Source organism: Syzygium oleosum, unplaced genomic scaffold (assembly GCF_021117445.2).
Source record: "Syzygium oleosum isolate NSW1041296 unplaced genomic scaffold, Sole_v2.1 Sole_v2.01, whole genome shotgun sequence".
NCBI lineage: Eukaryota > Viridiplantae > Streptophyta > Magnoliopsida > Myrtales > Myrtaceae > Syzygium > Syzygium oleosum.
In genome coordinates this window covers 16,576,237-16,597,953 of record NW_026607485.1, presented here as the reverse complement: position 1 = coordinate 16,597,953, position 21,717 = coordinate 16,576,237, and the positions used below count along the sequence as shown (strand labels likewise).

Sequence of the window (21,717 nt, the reverse complement as noted above, 5' to 3'; positions counted from 1 at the left end):
CACTTGGAAGTTATATTTTCCGGAGTCTTCTCCCAAGTTGTCTACAATCTCGCCTTTTAGGAGTGCTTCTTGACGAAAGTGAGCATCTCCTAATCGAGAAGCTTTAATCTTGACTTCATATTCATCATCGGGCCTTATCATTTCTCCTTCTGTAACGACCATATTTACTACATTGTGCTCAGGAAGAGGGTTCTTATGCACATTTGGCTCTAGCTCTTGAAAGCTTAATATCTTCTTGTCGATGTGCTGCTGAACTTTATATTTCAAGACTAGACAATTGTCTACATCCTGTCCTCTTTCTCCCATGTGATATGTACAAGTCTTTGACTCATCGTACGAGGGGAACTTTGTAGGATTGTCTCTTGGCACTTCTTTGGCCACCAAATGTCTTTCCAACAACATCGGTAGTAACTTTGACAGGGGCCGCAGCAACGGAGTGAATTGCCTTAAGGGTCTTTTCCTCGGCTCAAACTGTTTTGGATTTCTCCAAGTGATGTTAGACTGTTTTGGGAATGAAACCTGATTAACATTGGGGCTAGATACCATAGCCACGTCACGTATAGGTTCTTTATCCTTTCTTCCAGGATAAGGTCTCCGTGCTGTCACTTCTTGGGATTTCTTTTCCTTCAACGACCATTCGATTCTTTCACCGACTTTCACCAGCATGGTGAATGTTTGGCAGCCCGATATATGCAGTTTGTCGTAATACTCAGTTGGTAACGACTTCAAGAAGAGCTCAATAAGCTCATCCTCACTTATAGCCAGTTTTACTTGTGAGGCTACAGCTTTCCACCTTTGAGCATAGGCTCTGAATCCTTCGCTTCTCCGTTTCTCGGTTATGACTAAGTCCTCCCGGGTTGGAAGTACTTCGACATTGAATTTGTATTGGCGAAGGAATTCTCTAGCCAAATGGTCCCATTCGGTAAAATCTTCTATGTCGAGAGCGGTATATCATGTCAAGGCTGCCCCTCTCAAACTATCTTGAAATGTGCTGATAAGAAGTGGCATGTTGTCTGAATATCTTGCCATCTTACAGAGATAATACTTCAAATGGCTTTTGGGACAACTAGTGCTATCATACTTGCTCATGAACTCCGGTTCCTTATAGTTTTCTGGAACAACCACCTTCGCGTGTGGCGAGAACTTGTCGAACCTTTGAAGCTCATAGCCCTGACTTGCTAGGCATTCTTCAATTTTGGCCAATCTCTTGGCCTCTTCCTCATCCTTTGTTTTGGATGCCTTCTTGACTTGATCATCATCGTCTAAATTCGCTACCTCAGGTGTAGTCTTTGGAGGATTTTCTTGAACCGGTTCTTTGTTTCTGACTGGGTCTTCAACTAGTGTTTCAGTAGCATTTGAAGTTCCTACATTTGGAGTAGTAGGATAAGACCCTCAAGATGCGAGAATAAAGGCCTTCATTTCCGCTATCATTGCAACCATTTGGGTCATTTGATTCTCGACTTCAGTTAGTCGAGCACGGGTTTCTTCTTCCGCCATTCTAACTTGTAGGCGAGTCCGAGGTCTTTTACCTTCCATTGCTAAACAACCTGTTGTTTTATAAAAAGACCCAATATCAGCATAGTAAAGTGATCTGAAACCCTACATCCTTTTAATTGTATGGTTTCATGAGATTGTTAAGGATAAGAAATTCTATACAAGTCTTAGCCTTGTATAAAATCCTTCATCAATGTCTTTCTCAAGGAATCATACAATTCAAAGAATTGCAATCCATGGTGATTCCTTTATGTTTTGAAATCGTGTTTAGAAAATGATCAATCCATCATTGCGTATAAAATTTGAAATTGTTTAACATCATGATTTTAAACTCAAATGGAAATCTAAATCATCCAATCGTAGGCTTCTTGCTAGCTAAGATAGCTTCTGCCTTTTGATATTCTTTCCATTCCTTGGCTCGAGACTCCCATTCTTCCACATCGATCACGACCTCTTCTGGGACGTAGGGTTCCACTCCAGGCATGCTTGGAACAATGTATTCCAGAACGAACTCCTCCACGGGATCCGGTATTATGCTCAATGGGACATATAGCTCGACATCAATTGGACGTTTATTTTCTATCCATTTGATGTATTCTTTAGAGGCCATGCAAATCTTCATGTCTTCTTCCAAGCTTTTTGGCCACTCGATTATTTGTTCGAGTGGGTTATCCAAAGATAAGATGATCTTGTGAATTTTGGTTTGAAGGACATTCTTCTTCTCTTCGGGTATAATCCCACTTAGGATGTCAAAGGCAAACTCTTCGGGATTCCATACCGGTGGTACTTGCTGAAGTATCCCGAATTGTCTAATAACCCTTAGAGGGCAATAAGCTGCTCCTCCACTTAAACCAAGCAATGGTACTGCATTTCTCTCTCGACTCATGATCTTCGCTTTGCTAATCTTTGGCCAATTGATCCGCCATTGGATTTGATCAGGAGTTAAGGCTCTAATGAAATTGGCCCAATCTAAAAAAGATTTTTTGGGTAATTTGTTTTGGATACGAATGTATCGCTCAATTGGATTTATCGCCGAACAAATTTCGCGAATGTTCATGAAACGATACCAAGGTCGAATGTGTGAGATGAACCAAAATGACAAGAGACCAGTAGAAGCTTGAAAGATACACTTCCCATGATTTTGGTATGTGTTTAAGGAAATGACGGTTTGGGCAAGGAGCATATTAGAGAAGTCCCATTTAAGACATGCTTGTATTGCGATCACAGCCACTAAAGGGTCTAATCCCATTCTAAACACGGGGAATAGAATAAAGCCAAAGAAAGCTAGAATGAATACCCGGGCTGAAGTGTTTTCCATTTCCTTAGGAAGTTTTGAAAAGTTGTCTATTAGGAAGGATAATGGAAATCTACCCGTGTTTGATTTGACTAACTTTTCGATTTTGGAAGTTTTGAGGTTGAGGAATTCGGCTAAAAGGCTCACAGGATTAAGTCCAACGGGTTGCTCTACGACCCTAGGTTTGGCGGCTTGATATTCTTTTAATGTTGGCACCAATTCATGTTCTCCAAGATGAAATGTAGCAGTGGAAACCTCCCAAAAGTGCGCCAAAGCTTGGACTAAACTGACTTGATGTTCCACAGGCATAAGTTCGAGAAGGTATCCAAGCCTTTCTTGGACATAAGTTTGGTTGTCTTTGGACATGCCTTTCCATCAAGCAACAAGTTCCTTTCGAGGAATGAGAATTACTTAGATGTCTAGCTTTCCCATTGAGCCTAATTATGCAAAAAGATTTGTCATTAATCACCATGGATTGCGAATCAATTTTAATGTCCCCATTTCAATCATATGTTCTTTTGAGGTGAAAATGAGGTAAAGTACACTTGCATGCCTCGAAAGTAATGAGCATATAGTTGAGATTATGGACAAATTCAATGTGTGATGTAAATGCCTATTTTGTCATACTCCATTTAAACCATAAAGTCCTAATCTATGATTTACAACTTTGAATACATTGAAATGAGCATTTGAATTACATGAGAAATCCGCCATGGACCTATACATTTCTTCTAAAAATGAAAGAATGGTCAAATGGAGTATGACGCCCTAATCATGCATTCTAAAATGAAGGGCATTTAAACCAAGCATTGAATGTTATTTAGGCATTTTTTGAAAATGTACCAACTAACATGCATAATTGTAAAAGAATGGAATGGAACGATACTTGCTTACCATGATATTTTGGTTTGGTTTTAGGTATACCAACCACAAAGACAAGCAAATGCAACCAGTGAAGTTATGACGCCTAAATTGGGTAGGATATGCTAACGGCTCAAGGTCATCACCTTAATGGACAAGGGATTCCATTCCAATAGGCAATCGGCCTAAAGTAATGGAATATCATTCCACCTTGTTGATTGACATTATATTTAAACGATCCCATGATCAATCGGCCCATAGTATCGCCTAAACACATATCTCCTAAGGGTAATCCTAAATGTAGCCAGGGTTGGGCCACGGGTGGTATGTGCTAATGGTGTAGTGCTAAAGCAATTTAAAAACATGTATAGCAATTAATGACCAAACAACACTTCTAAAATTCATTCAAAAAAACATTCAATCCCAACACCAACCTGCAAAACAAGGGTTAACAAAGACAACACCCCTTATAACACCCGCCTACAAAACCATTTAACACTATCATTAGCGGGACATACTTGGGATCCTTACAAGCACAAAACACAAGCATATCGTTCTATCTAGGCCTAAGTCCACTTAGAAATGGTTCTCTTCCCCAGCGGAGTCACCAAGCCTGTCGCGCCGTGCTTTTGTGGGGTTTTTATCGGGATTTGCGCGCTAAGGAGGTATTTCCGTATAAGGGTCTCTCCCAGACCATACCTCACGTGACAGTGGAAGGTAATTTCTAAATTTGTGATTTTTGGAGTTGCCACTAGTCATTATTGGTAGGTAAACTAGAAACCTAATCGAGGTACGGGAGAAATACCCCGATCCTACGAACCAGACATTATGAGTACGAGGACTTGGTTACATTATTGATCCCAAATTGAGATCCCTAACGCCCTTTCGGTACCTAAGAACGATATGATGTCTAACATGTCATGCAAATTTTCGAGGCTTACCTACTAACCCTATCCATTCTAATCGCAGGAAAGGCTAAACAGATATTAAATGCACAATCAAAATCAATCAAGTCAATCAATCCTAAGTGGTCTCTAAAACGAAAATCAATCAAAACAACCCAAACCCTTATGAAGCTCTAAAAGCTTGTTCATTTCATGATTTACACATTTTTAGGGTTTTAGAATTTTTTTTAGGGGTTATAACCCCTGAATTTGGAATTTTCCAAAAATGCCACATGGGCACTGTGACATTATGAATTCGACCCACTTCTGGGATCAATGAAATGAATGTGTATTTCTCATTTTGTTTTAGTAAGTCTCGCCCGGAACTAATCACTCTTGGGAAACTGACCAATAGGGAATGGCTAACCAGGAAAACGGTACGTGGACCCAAGAACTCGACCGTGAATCGACCTTCGATTTCAAGGAACGACGAGGGAATATTTTGGGCCATGTGGGCTTATCCAAGGAGGGCGACGGATTTAGTTTGCCAACGACGTACGATCAGAACGCGGGTGATTCCGTACGACCGAGAGTACGCGTGGCGAACGATCCTAAACTTACTCCGAACGATCGCGACCTCCGGAACTAGCGATAGATCCTCGTGTTCTCTTGGAAATCGAGACCGTCATGACTCGAGTAACCCTAAGTCGATACGCGTAACCCCTAAAAAGCCGCCCGTTAGTAAGAGACACTAAAATCGCAATTTGACGTAATTGATCGTTGAGTTGAATCCGGACTTGAGTGTCGAATTTCGCGGACGTACATGACTAATTTTCAAGGACGACGTCGTATTAGTGTGGCCAATCATATTTGGGATTAGCTTGGTCGAAAAATTGAATTTTGGACCGGGAGTGGAAAATTACCATTTTGCCCTTGAACCCTAAGCCTTAATTCCGAATTATTAGAGGTAAATATGGACTTATTCAGCCCCAAGAGTGTCGAAAATCATGGACACTTAAGCTCCCATCACTTTTGCTCATTCCCAATTTTGCCCCTAGATATTTTGTTCTAGATGTGATCTTGGCCATTGGTTTTAGATATGATTGATTGGCCTTTAAATCTCAACCCTTGGATTGGTTTGTTAGTGGAGTGGGTAGACTAGTCTTTGTTAGTGGGGTGGGTCACCTAACCCCACTCAAGCTTTTTGTTAAAACTCAGATTTTCTCTCTCTCTCTCCTCATTTCCCCCTTTCAGCCGACCATCACCAATCCCCCTCACTCTCTCCATTTTCTCTTTTCTTCCCCTTGGCCACGAAGAAGCCAACCGCCGGAGCAACCCAAGCCGCGGCCGTGCAGTCCCGCCGGAGCCGCACGCCACCGCCGGCCCATGCCCGCCTCCCACGCCACCACCACCACTCGACCACCTCATTTTCTCTCTCTCTCCCTTTCATTTTCGGCACACCACCATCACCGACCAGCCCAGCCTTGGCCATTTGCCGCCGTCCAAGCACCGCCGCCACCGGCCGCACAATCGCCTCACGCACCACCACCACCGCCGGCCTCACCTTGCCCCTTTCCTCTTCCACGCTACACCACCATCACCGTCACCCCTCTCACCGTCTTGCTCAGCCGCGAACCAACCAGCCCCGTTGCCGCCACCATTCGCTGTCTGTGGGAGCCGTTGGAGTCCTTGCTGGTCCAGCGTGAACCAGCGGCCCTCCAGCCCTTTTTTCTCCGTCTAGTTCGGTCCCTTGGAGCTTAGGACTTAGGTGAGTGGAAACCCTAAACCCTAATTAGGATTTTGTGCATTTTAAGCAAGTTTAAGGGTTAATTAGGGTAAGTTAAGGGTTGTTTAATGGAGGATGATTAGGGCTGATGATGAGGTGAATTTGGTAGCCTAATGTGCTAGTTTAAGGGTGATTTAGAGGCTTATAGCGAGTTGTTTTATGGCTAAGTGTTATCGGCTCGATCGGGCTATAAGTTGCTAGTCGACGGTTATTTGTGAATCGCTAAGTGTGCTATGGGAGGACCATGAAGTGGCTGGTTTATACATGGTTTTAATTAATTGTGTGGTGTCGTGATGTTCTAGTGAGTGCTTGATATGGCCGTGAGCGGAGGATACATTGTGGACCTTAGGCTTGTGCGATTCAATGATTTAATTGCATGATTTTTGTGCGCCCAATTATGTACCGTGGCTGAATTACGTTGAGTAGAGAATCGAGCATGTTGTTATATGAATTGAGTAATTATGTGGATTCTAATGATGAGCCGATTTCTGGATGACACGGCCATGGTTTCGTGCATATTGAGTGACGGCATATTATGTGAATCATGCAAGTTTGTACGTATGGCATTGAGCATGTGATTACCTAAATTGCCCTGAGGCGTCGTTTACGCGGGGTCCATATAATAATTGGTGAAGTGTGTACGTGTGGTCACATAAGCCCTAATGCGTTTAACGAGGGGTATTGAACCCATCCTGAGGCGTTTAACCCGGGACGATGCCCGGATTACCTGATGATGGCCAACCTGAGGCATCGTTCACGCGGGTTGTGTCATGGACTTGAGGCGTGTTACGCGAGTCCCGAGCAATGGTGGACCTGATGCGTTTAACGCTGGTCAGAGATTAATTGGAAGTTGGCATGTGTGTGAAGTGTGCATTACTGAGTGTGAGCATGCGAATGGCAAGTGTTCGTGGCCAAGTGATATTGTGTATGTGCCATAATTGATTTTTTTGTATTATTATGTGCCTAACCTGTAGGGTCGATTATGTGATTAATTTGGGCCCGAAGACCTAAGTCGTTTAATTACTCAACTAATTGTTTGGTTAGATACTTGTCTGGAGGTGCATGTTAACCTAGTTTAGGTTTAGGGGGCCTACTTACTGAGATTCGTTCTCACTGTTGTTAAACCCTAACATTTCAGACCCTCGACCTTGAGGATGGCCAGCGTACCGCTACGTTTTGGGATCCCGGATCGCATAGAGCGTTCGGTGATCGAGTACCCCGATTGGAACGGGGAGGCTTATATTAGGTTTTACACTATCGTTTGGGTTAATGATGGCGGGCCGCAGCTCAAGACCCATCCCTACCTTAGTTGGTGCTATCGAGACCAGACCGGCTTTCACGGGCCCCTTAGGACTTTCGACATTCCGTTTGACGGGTTAGGTCGATGGGATCCACATGCAGCTGATGGGGAGGTAGTGAGCCCCGATGCCGTGTCCGAGGCAGATTCCGACCCCAGCCAGTCATCATAGAGTCTGACATGGATTCCGACCATGAGGAGGAGGAGCCGATGCAATGTGAGTCCGATCCCGATCCGGAGCCGATGGAGCTCGAGTCAGAGCCGGACGATGATTCCGAGGAGGAGCCATTAAAGGTCGAGTCCGAGCCAGACTCTATGGATTCTGAGTTCGAGTCGTCCGATGATTCATCCGAGTCTTCCGGATCCGACTCGGATTGGATACCACCTAGGGGTTAGCCTAGAGCATAGCTAGTAATTAGGGCCGACACTTTTTGAAGAGAGCCCTTTTTGGATATAGTACCTAACCGCCCCGAGCCACGTATTCCTTTTTGATGACGGTGGCTTACTGACCCGTTTTGGCCTTGTATACTTATGTTTCTAATGGATGTTGTAAATACTCTTTGATTAATATAAGTATGTGTTTTATGAAGTATGTTGCTATGTTTGTCTTCCGTTGCTATTCTTGGTCACGTTTGTTGTGTACGGGTGTGTGATCGTTTCCGCATATGTATATTCTCTGATTTGGGGTTTTGGGTCGGCGACGAGTCCTGAGACGTCGCACTAATTCGATCGTAGAAGGGATGCCGCGTGCCGTAGGGTTCAGGGCGTGACATGTGGCATCCCAGGCACGCCCCTTCCTATATGTCAACCTAACCTCACGCGGTTATAAGAGTTCGCACACGGAAACGTTTCTTTTCTTTTTTTTAAAAAGCATTTAAAACTTGAATTTATAACTAATAAAACAAAAAAGAAAGATAACACTGGCACTAAACTTCAACATTCTTTATTTATAAACATGGATGATACAAGGGTGAGTTCATACCAAGGAGGTTATGTACAGTGCTACTCCCATCACTATCCTATCAACATAAGACTCATCATTTCATCTATCAAAAGCGTATCACCTATCACGTGACCCTATCCCAAAAAGTGTCGGTCACATGTCCCAAAAATGATCCTCCCCATCCTCCAACTACAGCTCACTCCACCCCACTAGAAGCATCGTCATCCCCGTTGTCGGACACGTACGGTAAGGGCCCTATCAGTCGCCCCCCAACACGAGCATACACTGCCAAAAAACCTAACAATATAGATCCGACAGGGGGCCCAACATCTACAGTCAATACTGAGATACATCGCACGAGCACTATCCCGGGGACATCAGGAATCTCGAACTCTGATAGATGTCCTGAGAAGTCGATCGGGGCACCATAGCTAACTGAGGAGGAGGCAGGTAGGATAGGCATAGCTAAAGATCTGTAAAAGTTTGTCACAACAACAGTGAGCTAGGCTCAACAAGTAAAATATCTGTCAACCTATACCAAACAAGAATAGAACACATATCAACGAGCATAGGTATCACAGTCTTCTAGCTAGACTTACTAATCATAAAAATCATATTTTGTTGTGCTCATGCTAGTAATCATCTCAAGAGTGATACTTTAACTCAGCAATCACAATCAACAGCACGACTCAAACATACACACATAACTTCACTCTTGCTTGGGTATCATTATCTCACTCCAAGTCACATGCCCAGTGCGCTCGCCGGACACGCAAGGAGGAATACTCCCGTCTAGCGGGATTCGGTGCGCACTCCGATCCGCCGCGGTGTACGCCGGAATTTTCAACGGCCCGCGCAGGCTTCGTGATCCACTGACCACGGCATCCCGATCAAACTCCCAGGGCATCTAGGGCATTCTCATCCTAGGCATCGTAGTCCACTGACCACGGCATCCCGCATTCCCTTCGGCTCCTCGGGGCATCGTCGGTTCACTGACCGACGACATTTAATAACCCAGCAAGCCCACACAAACTAATCATTTCATGCAGTACACAGTTCATCAACAACAAAATCATCCTTTCTCAATATCACATAATTCACAGTTTACCACTTTAGTAGGACATATTGTAAGTCGCATTTGCGGTCTCGTTCACTAAAGCACTGCTTTGACTAATCGTCAACAACACATCCCACGACACGTGGCTAACCATATCAAGGTCTAGCATGACTCATTGGAAAGATCAGAGTTAATACATTTCATCTCCAGAAGACATCAAATTGAGATTCCAGCAATTTCATGTGGAAAATACTAAGTCTTTATAAATTGGTAAAACTGGGCAGTCTTGCACCGGTTTTAAAATCAGACTTAAATAAATAGTGAATGAGCTTTAGAAATTCTAAAATTTGGATATGTCACTGAAGACACCTTGATAAACATTTTTCATGAAGGATTCAAAGTCTAATTATTTCTGTAAATGCCTCGTTCGGGGGCTTAAAATCAGACTAAAAACTGTTCATCGGGACAGAATCCTTGCCTCTCAAAATGAGTTCATTTCAGTATCCAAATCTTCTCCAAAAATTCTGAAATTTAAATATGTTGTAGATAAAGACATCCGTAAAAACTTTTGTGAAGGAAGTTTGTTCAGAATCATTCTAGAAAATTTTATAAAAATTCAAGAATGTGGAAAGGTCACTGAAACAGAGCACCAGGGCAGTCGGCACGGGTTAGAGATTTGGTGTTCGTGTTACCCAAAACAACTCTGAAAATTCTGAAATTAAAATATGCTATACTACCAGATGTTTTGAACAACTTTCATGAAGGAAGTCTTGCAAAATTCTAACCACAGAAATCTCTACAAAATTGGAAAGCAGTAAAGGTCCAGTAGAAACTGAATCTGGAAATCACACTCAAGTTCAAGAACAGCCCATGACCTGATCTACACGAATTTTGGTGTTCAAAAACACCCAAACCAGCAGCTAATTTCCATCACCACCATCCATTTCCATCAATATCCTAAAGCCACGCCAACATGCAACCCATTCCGATCTAGTATAGGGAGGCAGAATTTCACTTGCCTTAACGGCTGAATACGGCGCGGCGCGGTTCGGGACCTCAGAAAATTCTTCTCAAGCTTTTCGTTGCACCTCAAGCCCACGGTGAGAAGGAACTTGGTGGCGTGAAGGTCTGGAAACGGCTCGCTAGGATGGACAGCAAGCTGGTGGTGTCGGGCAATGAACTTGATTCAGAACAGAAGAGAACCAACGGAGGAAGAGGTTCTGTTTTGAGCGGTACCGAATGAGAAGGGAAGAAGAAGAAGAAGAATAGGTCGGCGATAGTGAAGAAAAATCAGAGGCTTGGGGGCTTTGCTGGACGATTCTCCTTCGCCGGTTGACTGAGGAAGAGCAGAATTTTGTTGACTGGAGAAAATATGGGACAGCTGGGCGGGACAGCTGGGCTGTGGTGATGATGATGCTGTTAGTGATAGAAGCAAGTGGCGTGGAGACTTAGAAGATGGCAGAATAATTGTTGACTGAAGGAAACAAATGGACAGCTGGCCGGGGTGATGAGCAGCTGGCGGTGATGGTGTAAGGGGCAAGTGTGGCACGAAGAAGAGGGTGAGTGACGGTGATGAAGGAGGTGACCGAATGAATAAGTGTGCTGGTGGTGTGGATTGGGGAAAACGCTTCCAACGTGGCATACAAACATAGATAACAGCAACATGGCACATGGAATAGGAGTGCATGAAATTTGACTAGAGAGGAAAATGTGACTAAAATGGATAATGTGCACGGAAGACATTAAGAAGTCAAGATGGTTTTGCGTTGGTTGACAAGGCAATGGTACGGTAATTTCGTAATAGCATCCGCGTCTTCCGAAGTTGATGCTTCCGTAGCTCGTCGTCGATTATTTCAATTCCCACGTAACGTTCCACTACGTACGTTCATTAAACTAGCGAATGGAATTTTGGGATGTCACATGACATCCCCCATTGATTTGGTATCAGAGCAAGGTCAGCTCGATCCAACTCGGTCGAAGCCTGGAGTGATAAGGAGCAATGACTTTGGGTAGCTCAATAGGGAGACTTGTGTGTTACGTGTACCTCCAGACTGTTTGATTTTCATGATTGGGTGATTGTTGGAAATGACATGTAAAGTGTAGGTGCGGTAGGATTCGAGGTAAGTACACATATCTCTTTGGTAAAGACCCCATGCTGTTTGTGAATGACCGCATGCTATGTGAATGATTGTTGTGATTCCTTGTCTAGGACTTCAGACTGATATAGTTTGTCCTAAGTCTCTAATTCCTTAATGGAATTATAGCAGGTAGGTGGATAGTGAGAAACCCGTGAGAATGAGCAGAGGAATGGGGACATGAGGACAACCGAGCACAAGGGGCCTAGAGACGGGAGACCCGATGATTGATGGGGTCATATAGGCACTGCAGGAAATAGGAAACTTGATGGGAAGGCTGGCTCAAGAGAGGGCTGCCAATATTGCCCAAGCTGCTGTTAATGGAAATCAAACCAATCAGGGGCAGGCTCAAGTGGCTATGAATAGACAGATGCACCAGCTGGTGGAGCAGTTCTTGAAGTTAAAGCCGCCAAAGTTCGATGGAAAGGGTGACCCCGAGGCCGCGCCATGTTGGGTGGAGGAACTGGAAAAGGCCTTTGAAGTCCTTGGGTGCATCGAGGCCGAGAAGGTGACTTTAGCTGTGTACCAGTTGCAAGAGAATGCCAGTGATTGGTGGAAGGCCACCAGGGGGAGAGTGTTCCCTGAGGGTACCGCTCAGACTTGGGCTGTGTTCATTGAGAATTTCTACGGGAAATACTTCTCTAAGAGTGCTAGAGAAAGGAAATTAGCGGAGTTCATGAGGCTTCACCAAGGACCGATGATGGTAGATCAGTATGAGGCGGAATTTGCAAGGCTATCAAAGTTCGCGCCAAGGATGGTGGAGGACCCACTAGATAAGGTCTGAAGGTTCCGGGATGGGCTGAAGCCGGACCTTCGTAGCCAGATAATCTCGCTGAATATCCGAGATTTTGGAGAAATGTATGAACGAGCTCAGGCGATAGAACGAGACCAGATGGATAGGGCCACCGCTTCTGGATCGCGGTTTGCCCCGGCTAAGGACAACCGCCGCTTTGGGAAGAGGCCGATGACTGGAAATAGGCATTTTGTCCCTCCCATCAAGAAGAGTATTAGGAAGCCGAACCACTCTCAGAACTGGTTTAGGGCATGTTTCAGGTGTGGGAGCTTGGATCATCAGATAAGACATTACCCTCAATGTCCAGCAGGACTGCCCACACAATCTCAGGCTCCTCGGATGGGAAATCAGATCGAAAATCCCCCGCCGGATATTCAGAGTAGATCGCCAGCTCAAGGAAGGGTGTATGCAATGGCGAGAAGGGAGGCTGAGGACACGCCAAGCGTGGTCACAAGTACGGTCTCTCTGTGTGATCATGCTGTATATGCCTTGTTTGATCCGGGAGCTTCGCACTCGTTTATATCAGAACAATTTGTTAGATTGGCTGGAATTGAGCCGATTTTACTTGAGGTTATGCTTTGTGTAATGACCCCACTGAATGATAAGGTGTTAGTCTCGTTAGAGTGTCCTAATTGTAAGATAGTAATTAGGGGTAGAGAGGAAAGGATAGACTTAGCGGTATTGACTATGTTCGATTTTGACGTGATTGTCGGGATGGATTGGTTGGTTAAGCAGAAAGCCGTGATGGACTGTAGTAACAAGGTGATCCAATTCAACCCGATTGGACATCCTAGATTTGAATTCATGGAAAACCGAGGAGGAACCTCGATCCCTTGGATTTCTTCACTTGAGGTAACCAAGTTGTTGGATGAGGGGTGTGAAGGGTATTTGGTAAACGTAGTCGATTCGACGGTTGTGGAGCCAAGATTGGAGGATATACCCGTGGTGTGCAATTTTCCCGAAGTCTTTTCTCAGGAATTGCCGGGTTTGCCACCAGAAAGAGAAGTGGAATTCGTAATCGAGTTGGCCCCAGGAACTGACCGATCTCGAAGGCGCCGTATCGGATGTCACAGTCAAAACTAAAGGAGTTAAAGGTCCAGATGTAAGAGTTGTTGGACAAGGGTTTTATCCGCCCAAGTGCATCTCCATGGGGAGCACCGGTGTTGTTTGTAAGGAAAAAGGATGGGACATTGAGGTTGTGTATAGACTACAGGCAGTTGAACCAGGTGACCGTCAAGATTAAGTACCCATTGCCGAGGATTGATGACCTGTTCAATCAGTTGCAGGGAGCTTCATTATTTTCTAAGATCGATCTACGGACAGGGTATCATCAGTTGAGGATTAGGAAAGAGGATAAACCTAAGATGGCCTTTCGGACGAGATATGGGCATTACGAATTCACAGTGATGCCTTTCGGTTTGACTAATGCCCCGGCTGCCTTTATGGATTTGATGAATCGGGTATTTAAGGAGTTTTTGGATCGGTTTGTTATAGTCTTCATCAATGATATATTGGTATACTCGAGGAGCTCAAAAGATCATGAGGTGCATCTAACTGAAGTGCTACGGACCTTAAGAGAACAAGCACTCTACGCCAAGTTCAGTAAGTGCGAATTCTGGCTCAACCGAGTGGCGTTTCTTGGACATATAATTTTCGGAGATGGAATTTCAGTGGACCCGACTAAGATTGAGGCAGTGACCAAGTGGCTAAGACCGACATCAGTAACAGAGATTTGGAGTTTCTTGGGTTTGGCAGGATATTACAGGCGTTTTGTAGAAGGGTTCTCGTCAATAGCCACGCCGTTGACACGGTTACTTAAGAAAGAAACGAAGTTCGAACGGGACGACAAGTGTGAGAAGAGTTTTCAGGAGATAAAACATAGGTTGACGACTGCTCCGTTGTTGACTATTCCGTCTGGATCAGGAGGGTTTGAGGTCTACAGTGATGCGTCATTGAGAGGACTTGGATGTGTGCTAATGCAACATGGAAGGGTAGTTGCGTATGCGTCACGTCAATTGAGACCTCACGAAATGAATTACTCGACTCATGATTTGGAATTGGCTGCGATCATCTTCGCCCTTAAGATTTGAACGCATTATTTGTGCGGGGAAAAGTTTCAAATTTACACGCATCATCAGAACCTCAAGTATTTGTTTTCGCATAAGGAGTTGAATATAAGGCAGCGTTGTTGGATGGAACTCCTCAAGGACTACGATTGCGACATCTTGTATCACCTTGGAAAAGCTAATCGAGTGGCAGATGCGCTAAGTTGGAAGTCGAGTATTGCGCACATGATGGTCAAGGAATGGACTCTATTGGAAAGGATAAGAGATTCAGAATTTAAGTTCGAGATGAGCCGTGTGTCGAATTTACTTGCCGCGTTGAGGATCAAACCGGAGATTCAAACCAAGATTAAAGCATTACAATCTACGGACCAAGAAATTCAGAAGATAGTGGAAATGGACGCCGCTAAGAGAAAACCGGATTTCCAATTATCCAAGAACGGGATCTTGAAGTTTCGTGGATGATTGTGCGTGCCCGAAGATGTGGAATTGAAGGAGGAAATTTTGAAGGAAGCTCATCGTAGTAATTATAGCATTCATCCGGGTAGTACAAAGATGTATCAAAACCTGCGGCAGCATTACTGGTGGAATGGGATGAAAACGGATGTGGCCAAGCATGTAGCGAAATGTCTGACCTGTCAGCAAGTAAAGGCGTAGCATTGTAAGCCTGGAGGACTTCTGCGACCATTGAAAATCCTCGAATGGAAATGGGAACATGTCACGATGAACTTTGTCACGGGGTTACCAAGGAGCCAGAGAGGGCACGATTCGATTTGGGTAATAGTGGACAGACTGACTAAGTCAGTGCACTTCCTGGCGATGCGAAAGGATTTTGAGTTTGAAAGGTATGTGTCGCGCCACGCTCTCGCGTGCTAGAATGGAGGTATTTTTCTATACGGGCCTCTCCCAGACCATACCTCACGTGACGGCGGGGTTTATTTGATCTAAATTTGAACTTGGAGTCGCCACTGGTCATTTACAGTAGGTTGACTAGAAACCTAATTGAGGTACGGGAGAAGTACCGCAATCCTACGAACCAGAGATTCTGAATAAGGGACTTGGTTACATTAACGATCCCAAATTGAGACCATTAACGCCATTTCGGTGCCTAAGAACGATATGGCTTGTCTAACGTGTCACACGGATCTCTAAGGTCAATTCACTAATCTAATCATGGACAAACAATTAAACACCCGAGAATCAAATGCACAACCAATGGCAAATCAATCATAGCAACCCTAATTTGGCCACTAAAAATGAAAATCTAGAAGACACCTAAACCCTGATGAAACTCTAATAGCTTGTTCATTTCATGGTGTATTTTTAGGTTTAGGGTTTTTTTAGGGGTTTTACCCTTAAATTTGGAATTTTCCAAAAAAATGCCACTTAGGCATTTCGGAAAATTCAAATTTCACTTTTTATTACTGGCCACGATGATTTTGAATCATTATGTGGATTTTCAAAAAAAAAAAAATTTTTTTTATTTTTTTTAAATTCCATTTGGGCACTTCCAAAAATTCAAATTTCACTTTTTATGGCTGACCACGATGATTTTGGACCTTTCTGTGAATTTTCAAATTTTTTGAATTTTTTATTTTTTATTTTTAGAAAATTTTTTAAACCGAGAACAGATTTTTTATGATTTTCTGGAAATTTTTATGAATTTTCCAATTTTTCAATTTTTTATTGATTTTCCAAAATTTTCAAAATTTTTATTTGTATTTTCCGAATTTTCAGGATTTTTATGAATTTTCTGAAAATTTTTTGAATTTTTTCTAAATTTTCTTAAATTTTTTTTAAGAATTTCTCTAAAATTCCCGAAATTTCTAATTTTCTAAACAATCTAATTTTTTTTTATGATTTTTATGATTTTTTTATTATTTTTTAGAATTTTCTGATTTTTTATTTTCTATTTTCTATTTTCCTAATTTCTATTTGATTTTGATTTTTTTATTTTATTTTTTATTATATTTTCGAATTTTCTGATTTTTCCCGCCGGGGGAACGAATCGGACCTGACCGGTTTGACCTGGTTCGGTCTGACCGAACCAGACGTCGCAGGTGCCAGTCGCCGGTCACATTCTCCGGCGGGCACGGTGCCAAAACGGCACCGTTTTTGGCCTTCTTCATTGGGGCATTTCCCCAAACACTTGGTAGGCACCATTTTTAGTCTAAAGTTTTCGAGACCGCCGGTTTGGACCTACCATCGACGACCTTCCGGCGACTATTTCGCCGTTCCACTTGCACCATCACCAAGTTCACATGTCCTATTATCAAGCTAGCCTAATTAACTCGCCGCTGGGCCTTCGCCGACCAGCTAAAAATTAATCCAAAAATATTAACTTGCAAACTGTTTTTGGCAAACTTTTCCAGAATACAAATCTCAGACCTAATCGCTCTAGCCGTCTAAATCGGTTCAAACAACCATCAAAACATCAAACAAGGTCAGGGAGACTAACTTGAATGGCCCTACGGCCATGGCAATGCTCTGGCGAGGTCATCGGAGCTCCGGCGAGATGGTTCACATGGGGGGCCGACTCGGTTCATGCGTTTTTTATGAGAATCAAATGCACAACCAATGGCAAATCAATCATAGCAATCTAATTAACTCGCCGCCAAGCCTTCGCCGGCCAGCGAAAAATCAGTCCAAAAACATTAACTTGCAAATTGTTTTTGGCAAACTTTTCCAGAATACAAATCTCAGACGTAATCGCCCTAGCCGTCTAAATCGGTTCAAACAACCATCAAAACATCAAACAAGGTCAGGGAGACTAACTTGAATGGCCCTACGGCCATGGCAATGCTCCGGCGAGATTATCAGAGCTCCGGTGAGATGGTTCACATGGGGGGCCGACTTGATTCATGCGTTTTTTATGCCCAAAATGCGATCAAACCACATAAAAAATGATTAGAAACTAGTAATGAACATCCATGAATACAAAATTATAAAGAAAATCGCGAAAACAACCGAATTGAACCAAATCACATTTTTTTAAAATTCTGGAAAACCGTGACCTTGAACCAGATTTACCTGCTTCGTTCGATGTCCAAATGAAATTGTCGAAGTGATCTGTGCCCCGAGGATTGTTCCTTGACACTTGGTCTTCACCCTGGTGGTCTCGATTTCGTCGGAACAGGTCTGGGTTGGCCGGACGGTGGTCGGTTTCAGGTGTTCCCGGTCAGTTGAGTTGACTAGAATGGTGAGGGGAGATCTCGATTCAACGCACGATTCGCCGGCGCTCCGCCGTATAGGGCGGCGCCGGACACTCGTGGGAGGATCTACAACCCTCTGTCTCTCTTTCCTTCGCGTTATTTTTGCTCCTTTCTCTCTCTTCTCTCTCTCTGGAAATTCGTCGAACAGCTTCTGTTCTTGTTCTTCAGTTTTTCTTGTTTTTGTTAATAAAAAATTCCCGCCCGAAATTGGTTATAACTGATTTCTAATCGGTTGGGGTCGTTAACTGGTGCCAGCTTATCATTATCCAGTTGGAAAAACCAATTAAAACGTGCTAATTTGATCGGGGTGAGTCAATGAAGTTGCGAGCACGAGTTATTTTTCTGGGTTTTATTTGGTCTAGGCAAAGTCGGGTAGGGAAGATGAACTGTTCGGGTCGGGTCGGGTTGACCCGTCCGACCCGGCAGTTCCGGTTTTGACCAAACACTCAAATTGGACTCAATTTCAACCGATTTTTTCAAATTAAACCCCAAAATTGAATTCCCCATCATATTCCGAACCCAAATGTATAATTTGCCCTAATTTTTATTATAATTGTGCCAAGATTTTTTCATTTTTATATTCGGGTTAATAGGGTTTTGCTCAATTTAATGTGCTAATGACCTGATTAGGCAAAATTGATGCCAAAATTGGATTACCCACACCTGATTAACCCTAGAAATGGTCTCACATTTCAGCAATTTCATTTTGGGCACGATTTCCAATTTGGGTTCAAAATTCTTAATTTTCAATCAAATTTTGGGGATTTTTTTTATTTTTAAGTCAAATTGTGCAATTGGACTAACCATTGTACAATTCAACGTCCCAGAATCAATTGTTGGGAAGACACTATGACTTAAAAATGTCTAGAAAAAATTTAATTTCATTTTTGGTTCAATTCGGGTTTAATTTTACCCAATTTTGGGAAAAACATATACCCGATTGAGATTTTCTAAAATTGACAGTGTATTTATGAAATTGGATTTAAAATAAAATTAATGACTATTTTTATGGAATTTTCTGATTCCATTTACTATTTTTCTTGATTTTCTTGCTTATTTTGACTAAAAGAAATTAAGACAAAAATGCAGAAAAATGATAAAAAATTATTTTTTTGTTTAGAAATAGGTTTCAAGGCTTGGACAAGATTCCTAGACCTAATTTTGAAATTTTTTAAAATATGAAAAAAAAAATGAGCTAAAAATTAGGTGTCAACAGTTTGTAGATTTGTATGTACGACAGATTGTCCGACTTCATGGAGTGCCAGTGATGATCACTTCGGACCGTGATCCCAGGTTTATCGCCAACTTTTGAAAAGTCTGCAAACGGCCTTAGGGACGAAGCTTCAGTTTAGTACGGCCTATCATCTACAGACGGATGGCTAGTCGGAAAGGACGATCCAGACTTTGGAAGACATGTTGCGCGCATGTGTGTTGGATTTCCTGGGTAAATGGGAAGAGCAGTTGTATTTAGTCGAGTTTGCCTATAATAACAGTTATCAACAGAGTATTCAAATGGCCCCGTTTGAGGCATTGTATGGCAGAGTATGCAGAACGCCAGTGTGTTGGGATGAAGTTGGGGAACGAAGTATAACGGGTCCAGAATTAGTTCAACAGACAGTTGAGGCAGTTGAGGCAGTCGAGATCATTCGGGAAAGGTTAAAGATAGCACAGAGTCGTCAGAAAAGTTATGCCGATCGGAGACGGAGACCCTTGGAATTTGAGGTTGGAGATCATGTTTTTCTTAAGGTGTCGCCAATAAAAGGGCTATCCCGATTTGGCAAGAAAGGAAAATTGAGCCCGAGATATGTCGGCCCATTCGAGATTTTAGAGAAGATTGGAGATCTGGCCTATCGACTCGCCTTGCCGCCTAACTTGTCCCAAGTGCATAACGTATTTCACGTGTCGATGCTGAGGAAGTATGAGCCGGATCCGACCTACGTGCCGAGATATGAAGAAATAGACGTGGGCGACAGGGTGTCGTACGTGGAAAGACCAGTGAGGATCGAAGATAGAAAGGATCGGGTGCTGCGAAACAAGACAATTCCGATGGTCAAAGTCATTTGGGAGCATCATGGAACGGAAGGTGCCACCTGAGAAAGTGAAGAAGCGATGCGACGTCAACACCCCCAGTTGTTTGAGTAGATGGGTTTGGATTGTAAATTTCGATGACGAAATTTTTGTAAGGGGGAAGAGTTGTGACATTCTAAATTCAACCCACTTTCGGAATCAATGAAATGAATATGTATTTCTCATTTCGTTTTAGTAAGTCTTGCCTGGAACTGATCACTCTCGGGAAACTGACCAATAGGGAATGGCTAACTAGGAAAATGGTACGTGGACCTAAGAACTCGATCGTGAATCGACCTTCGATTCCGAGGAACGATGAGGGAATATTTTGGGCCAATGTGGGTCGATCCAAGGAGGGCGACGGATTTGGTTTGCCAATGATGTACGATCGGAATGCGGGTGATTCCGCACGACCGAGAGTACGCGTGGCGAACGATCTTAAACTTACTCCGAACGATCGCGACCTCCGGAACTAGCAATGGATCCTCGCGCTCTCTTGGAAATCAAGACCGTCACGACTCGAGTAACCCTAGGTCGATACGCGTAACCCCTGAAAAGCCGCCCGTTAGTAAGAGACACTAAAATCGTAATTTGGCGAAATTGATCGTTGAGTTGAATTCGGACTTAAGTGTCGAATTTCGCGGACGTACACGACTAATTTTCAAGGATGACGTCGTATTAGTGTGGCCAATCATATTTGGGATCGGCTTGGTCGGAAAATTGAATTTTGGACCGAGAGTGGAAAATTACCATTTTGCCCTTGAACCCTAAGCCTTAATTCCGAATTATTGGAGGTCAATATGGACTTATTCAGCCCCAAGAGTGCCGAAAATCATGGACTCTTAAGCCCACATCACTTTTGCTCATTCCCAATTTTGCCTCTAGATATTTTGTTCTAGATGTGATCTTGGCCATTGGTTTTAGATATGATTGATTGGCCATTAAATCTCAACCCTTTGATTGATTTGTTAGTGGAGTGGGTAGATTTGTTAGTGGAGTGGGTAGACTAGCTTTTGTTAATGGGGTGGGTCACCTAACCCCACTCAAGCTTTTTGTTAAAACTCACATTTTCTCTCTCTCTCCCCTCATTTCCCCCCTTCGGCCGACCATCACCACTCCCCCTCACTCTCTCCATTTTCTCTCTTCTTCCCCTTGGCCACGAAGAAGCCAGCCGCCGGAGCAGCCCAAGCCACGGCCGTACAGTCCTGCCGGAGCCGCATGCCACCGCTGGGCCGTGCCCGCCTCCCGCGCCGCCACCACCACTACTCGGCCACCTCATTTTCTCTCTCTCTCTCTCTCCATTTCATTTTCGGCACACCACCATCACCGACCAGGCCAGCCTTGGCCATTTGCCGCCGTCCAAGCGCCGGCGCCGCCGGCCGCACAATCGCCTCACGCACCACTACCACCACCGGCCTCGCCTTTCCCTTCTCCTCTTCCGCGCTACACCACCATCACTGTCACCCCTCTCGCCGTCTTGCTCAGCCGCGAACCAACCGGCCCCATCGTTGCCGCCGTTGTTTAATGGCGGATGATTAGGGCTGATGATGAGGTGAATTTGGTAGCCTAATGTGCTAGTTTAAGGGTGATTTAGAGGCTTATAGCGGGCTGTTTTACGGCTGAGTGTTATCGGCTCGATCGTGCTATAAATTGCTAGTCGACGGTTATTTTTGAATTGCTAATTGTGCTATGGGAGGACCATGAAGTGGCTGGTTTATACATGATTTTAATTAATTGTGTGGTGTCGTGATGTTCTAGTGAGTGCTTGATATGGTCGTGAACGGAGGATACATTGTAGACCTTAGGCTTGTGCGATTTAATGATTTAATTG

At 43.7% G+C, this 21,717-nt stretch overlaps 1 protein-coding gene across 1 annotated transcript; it reads left to right on the top strand.

Annotated features, from left to right (window-relative positions):
* The first annotated feature begins 12,019 nt into the window (after nucleotides 1–12,019).
* LOC115681128 (uncharacterized) lies at nucleotides 12,020–12,535 on the top strand. The gene has a single exon (XM_030604969.1). It carries the CDS (start codon nucleotides 12,020–12,022, stop codon nucleotides 12,533–12,535), a length of 516 nt encoding a protein of 171 aa, XP_030460829.1.
* Nucleotides 12,536–21,717: the final 9,182 nt, after the last annotated feature.

Excerpts from the sequence above, each read along its gene's own strand:
- LOC115681128 (XM_030604969.1), top strand. The coding sequence starts at position 12,020 with ATGGGAAGGCTGGCTCAAGAGAGGGCTGCCAATATTGCCCAAGCTGCT.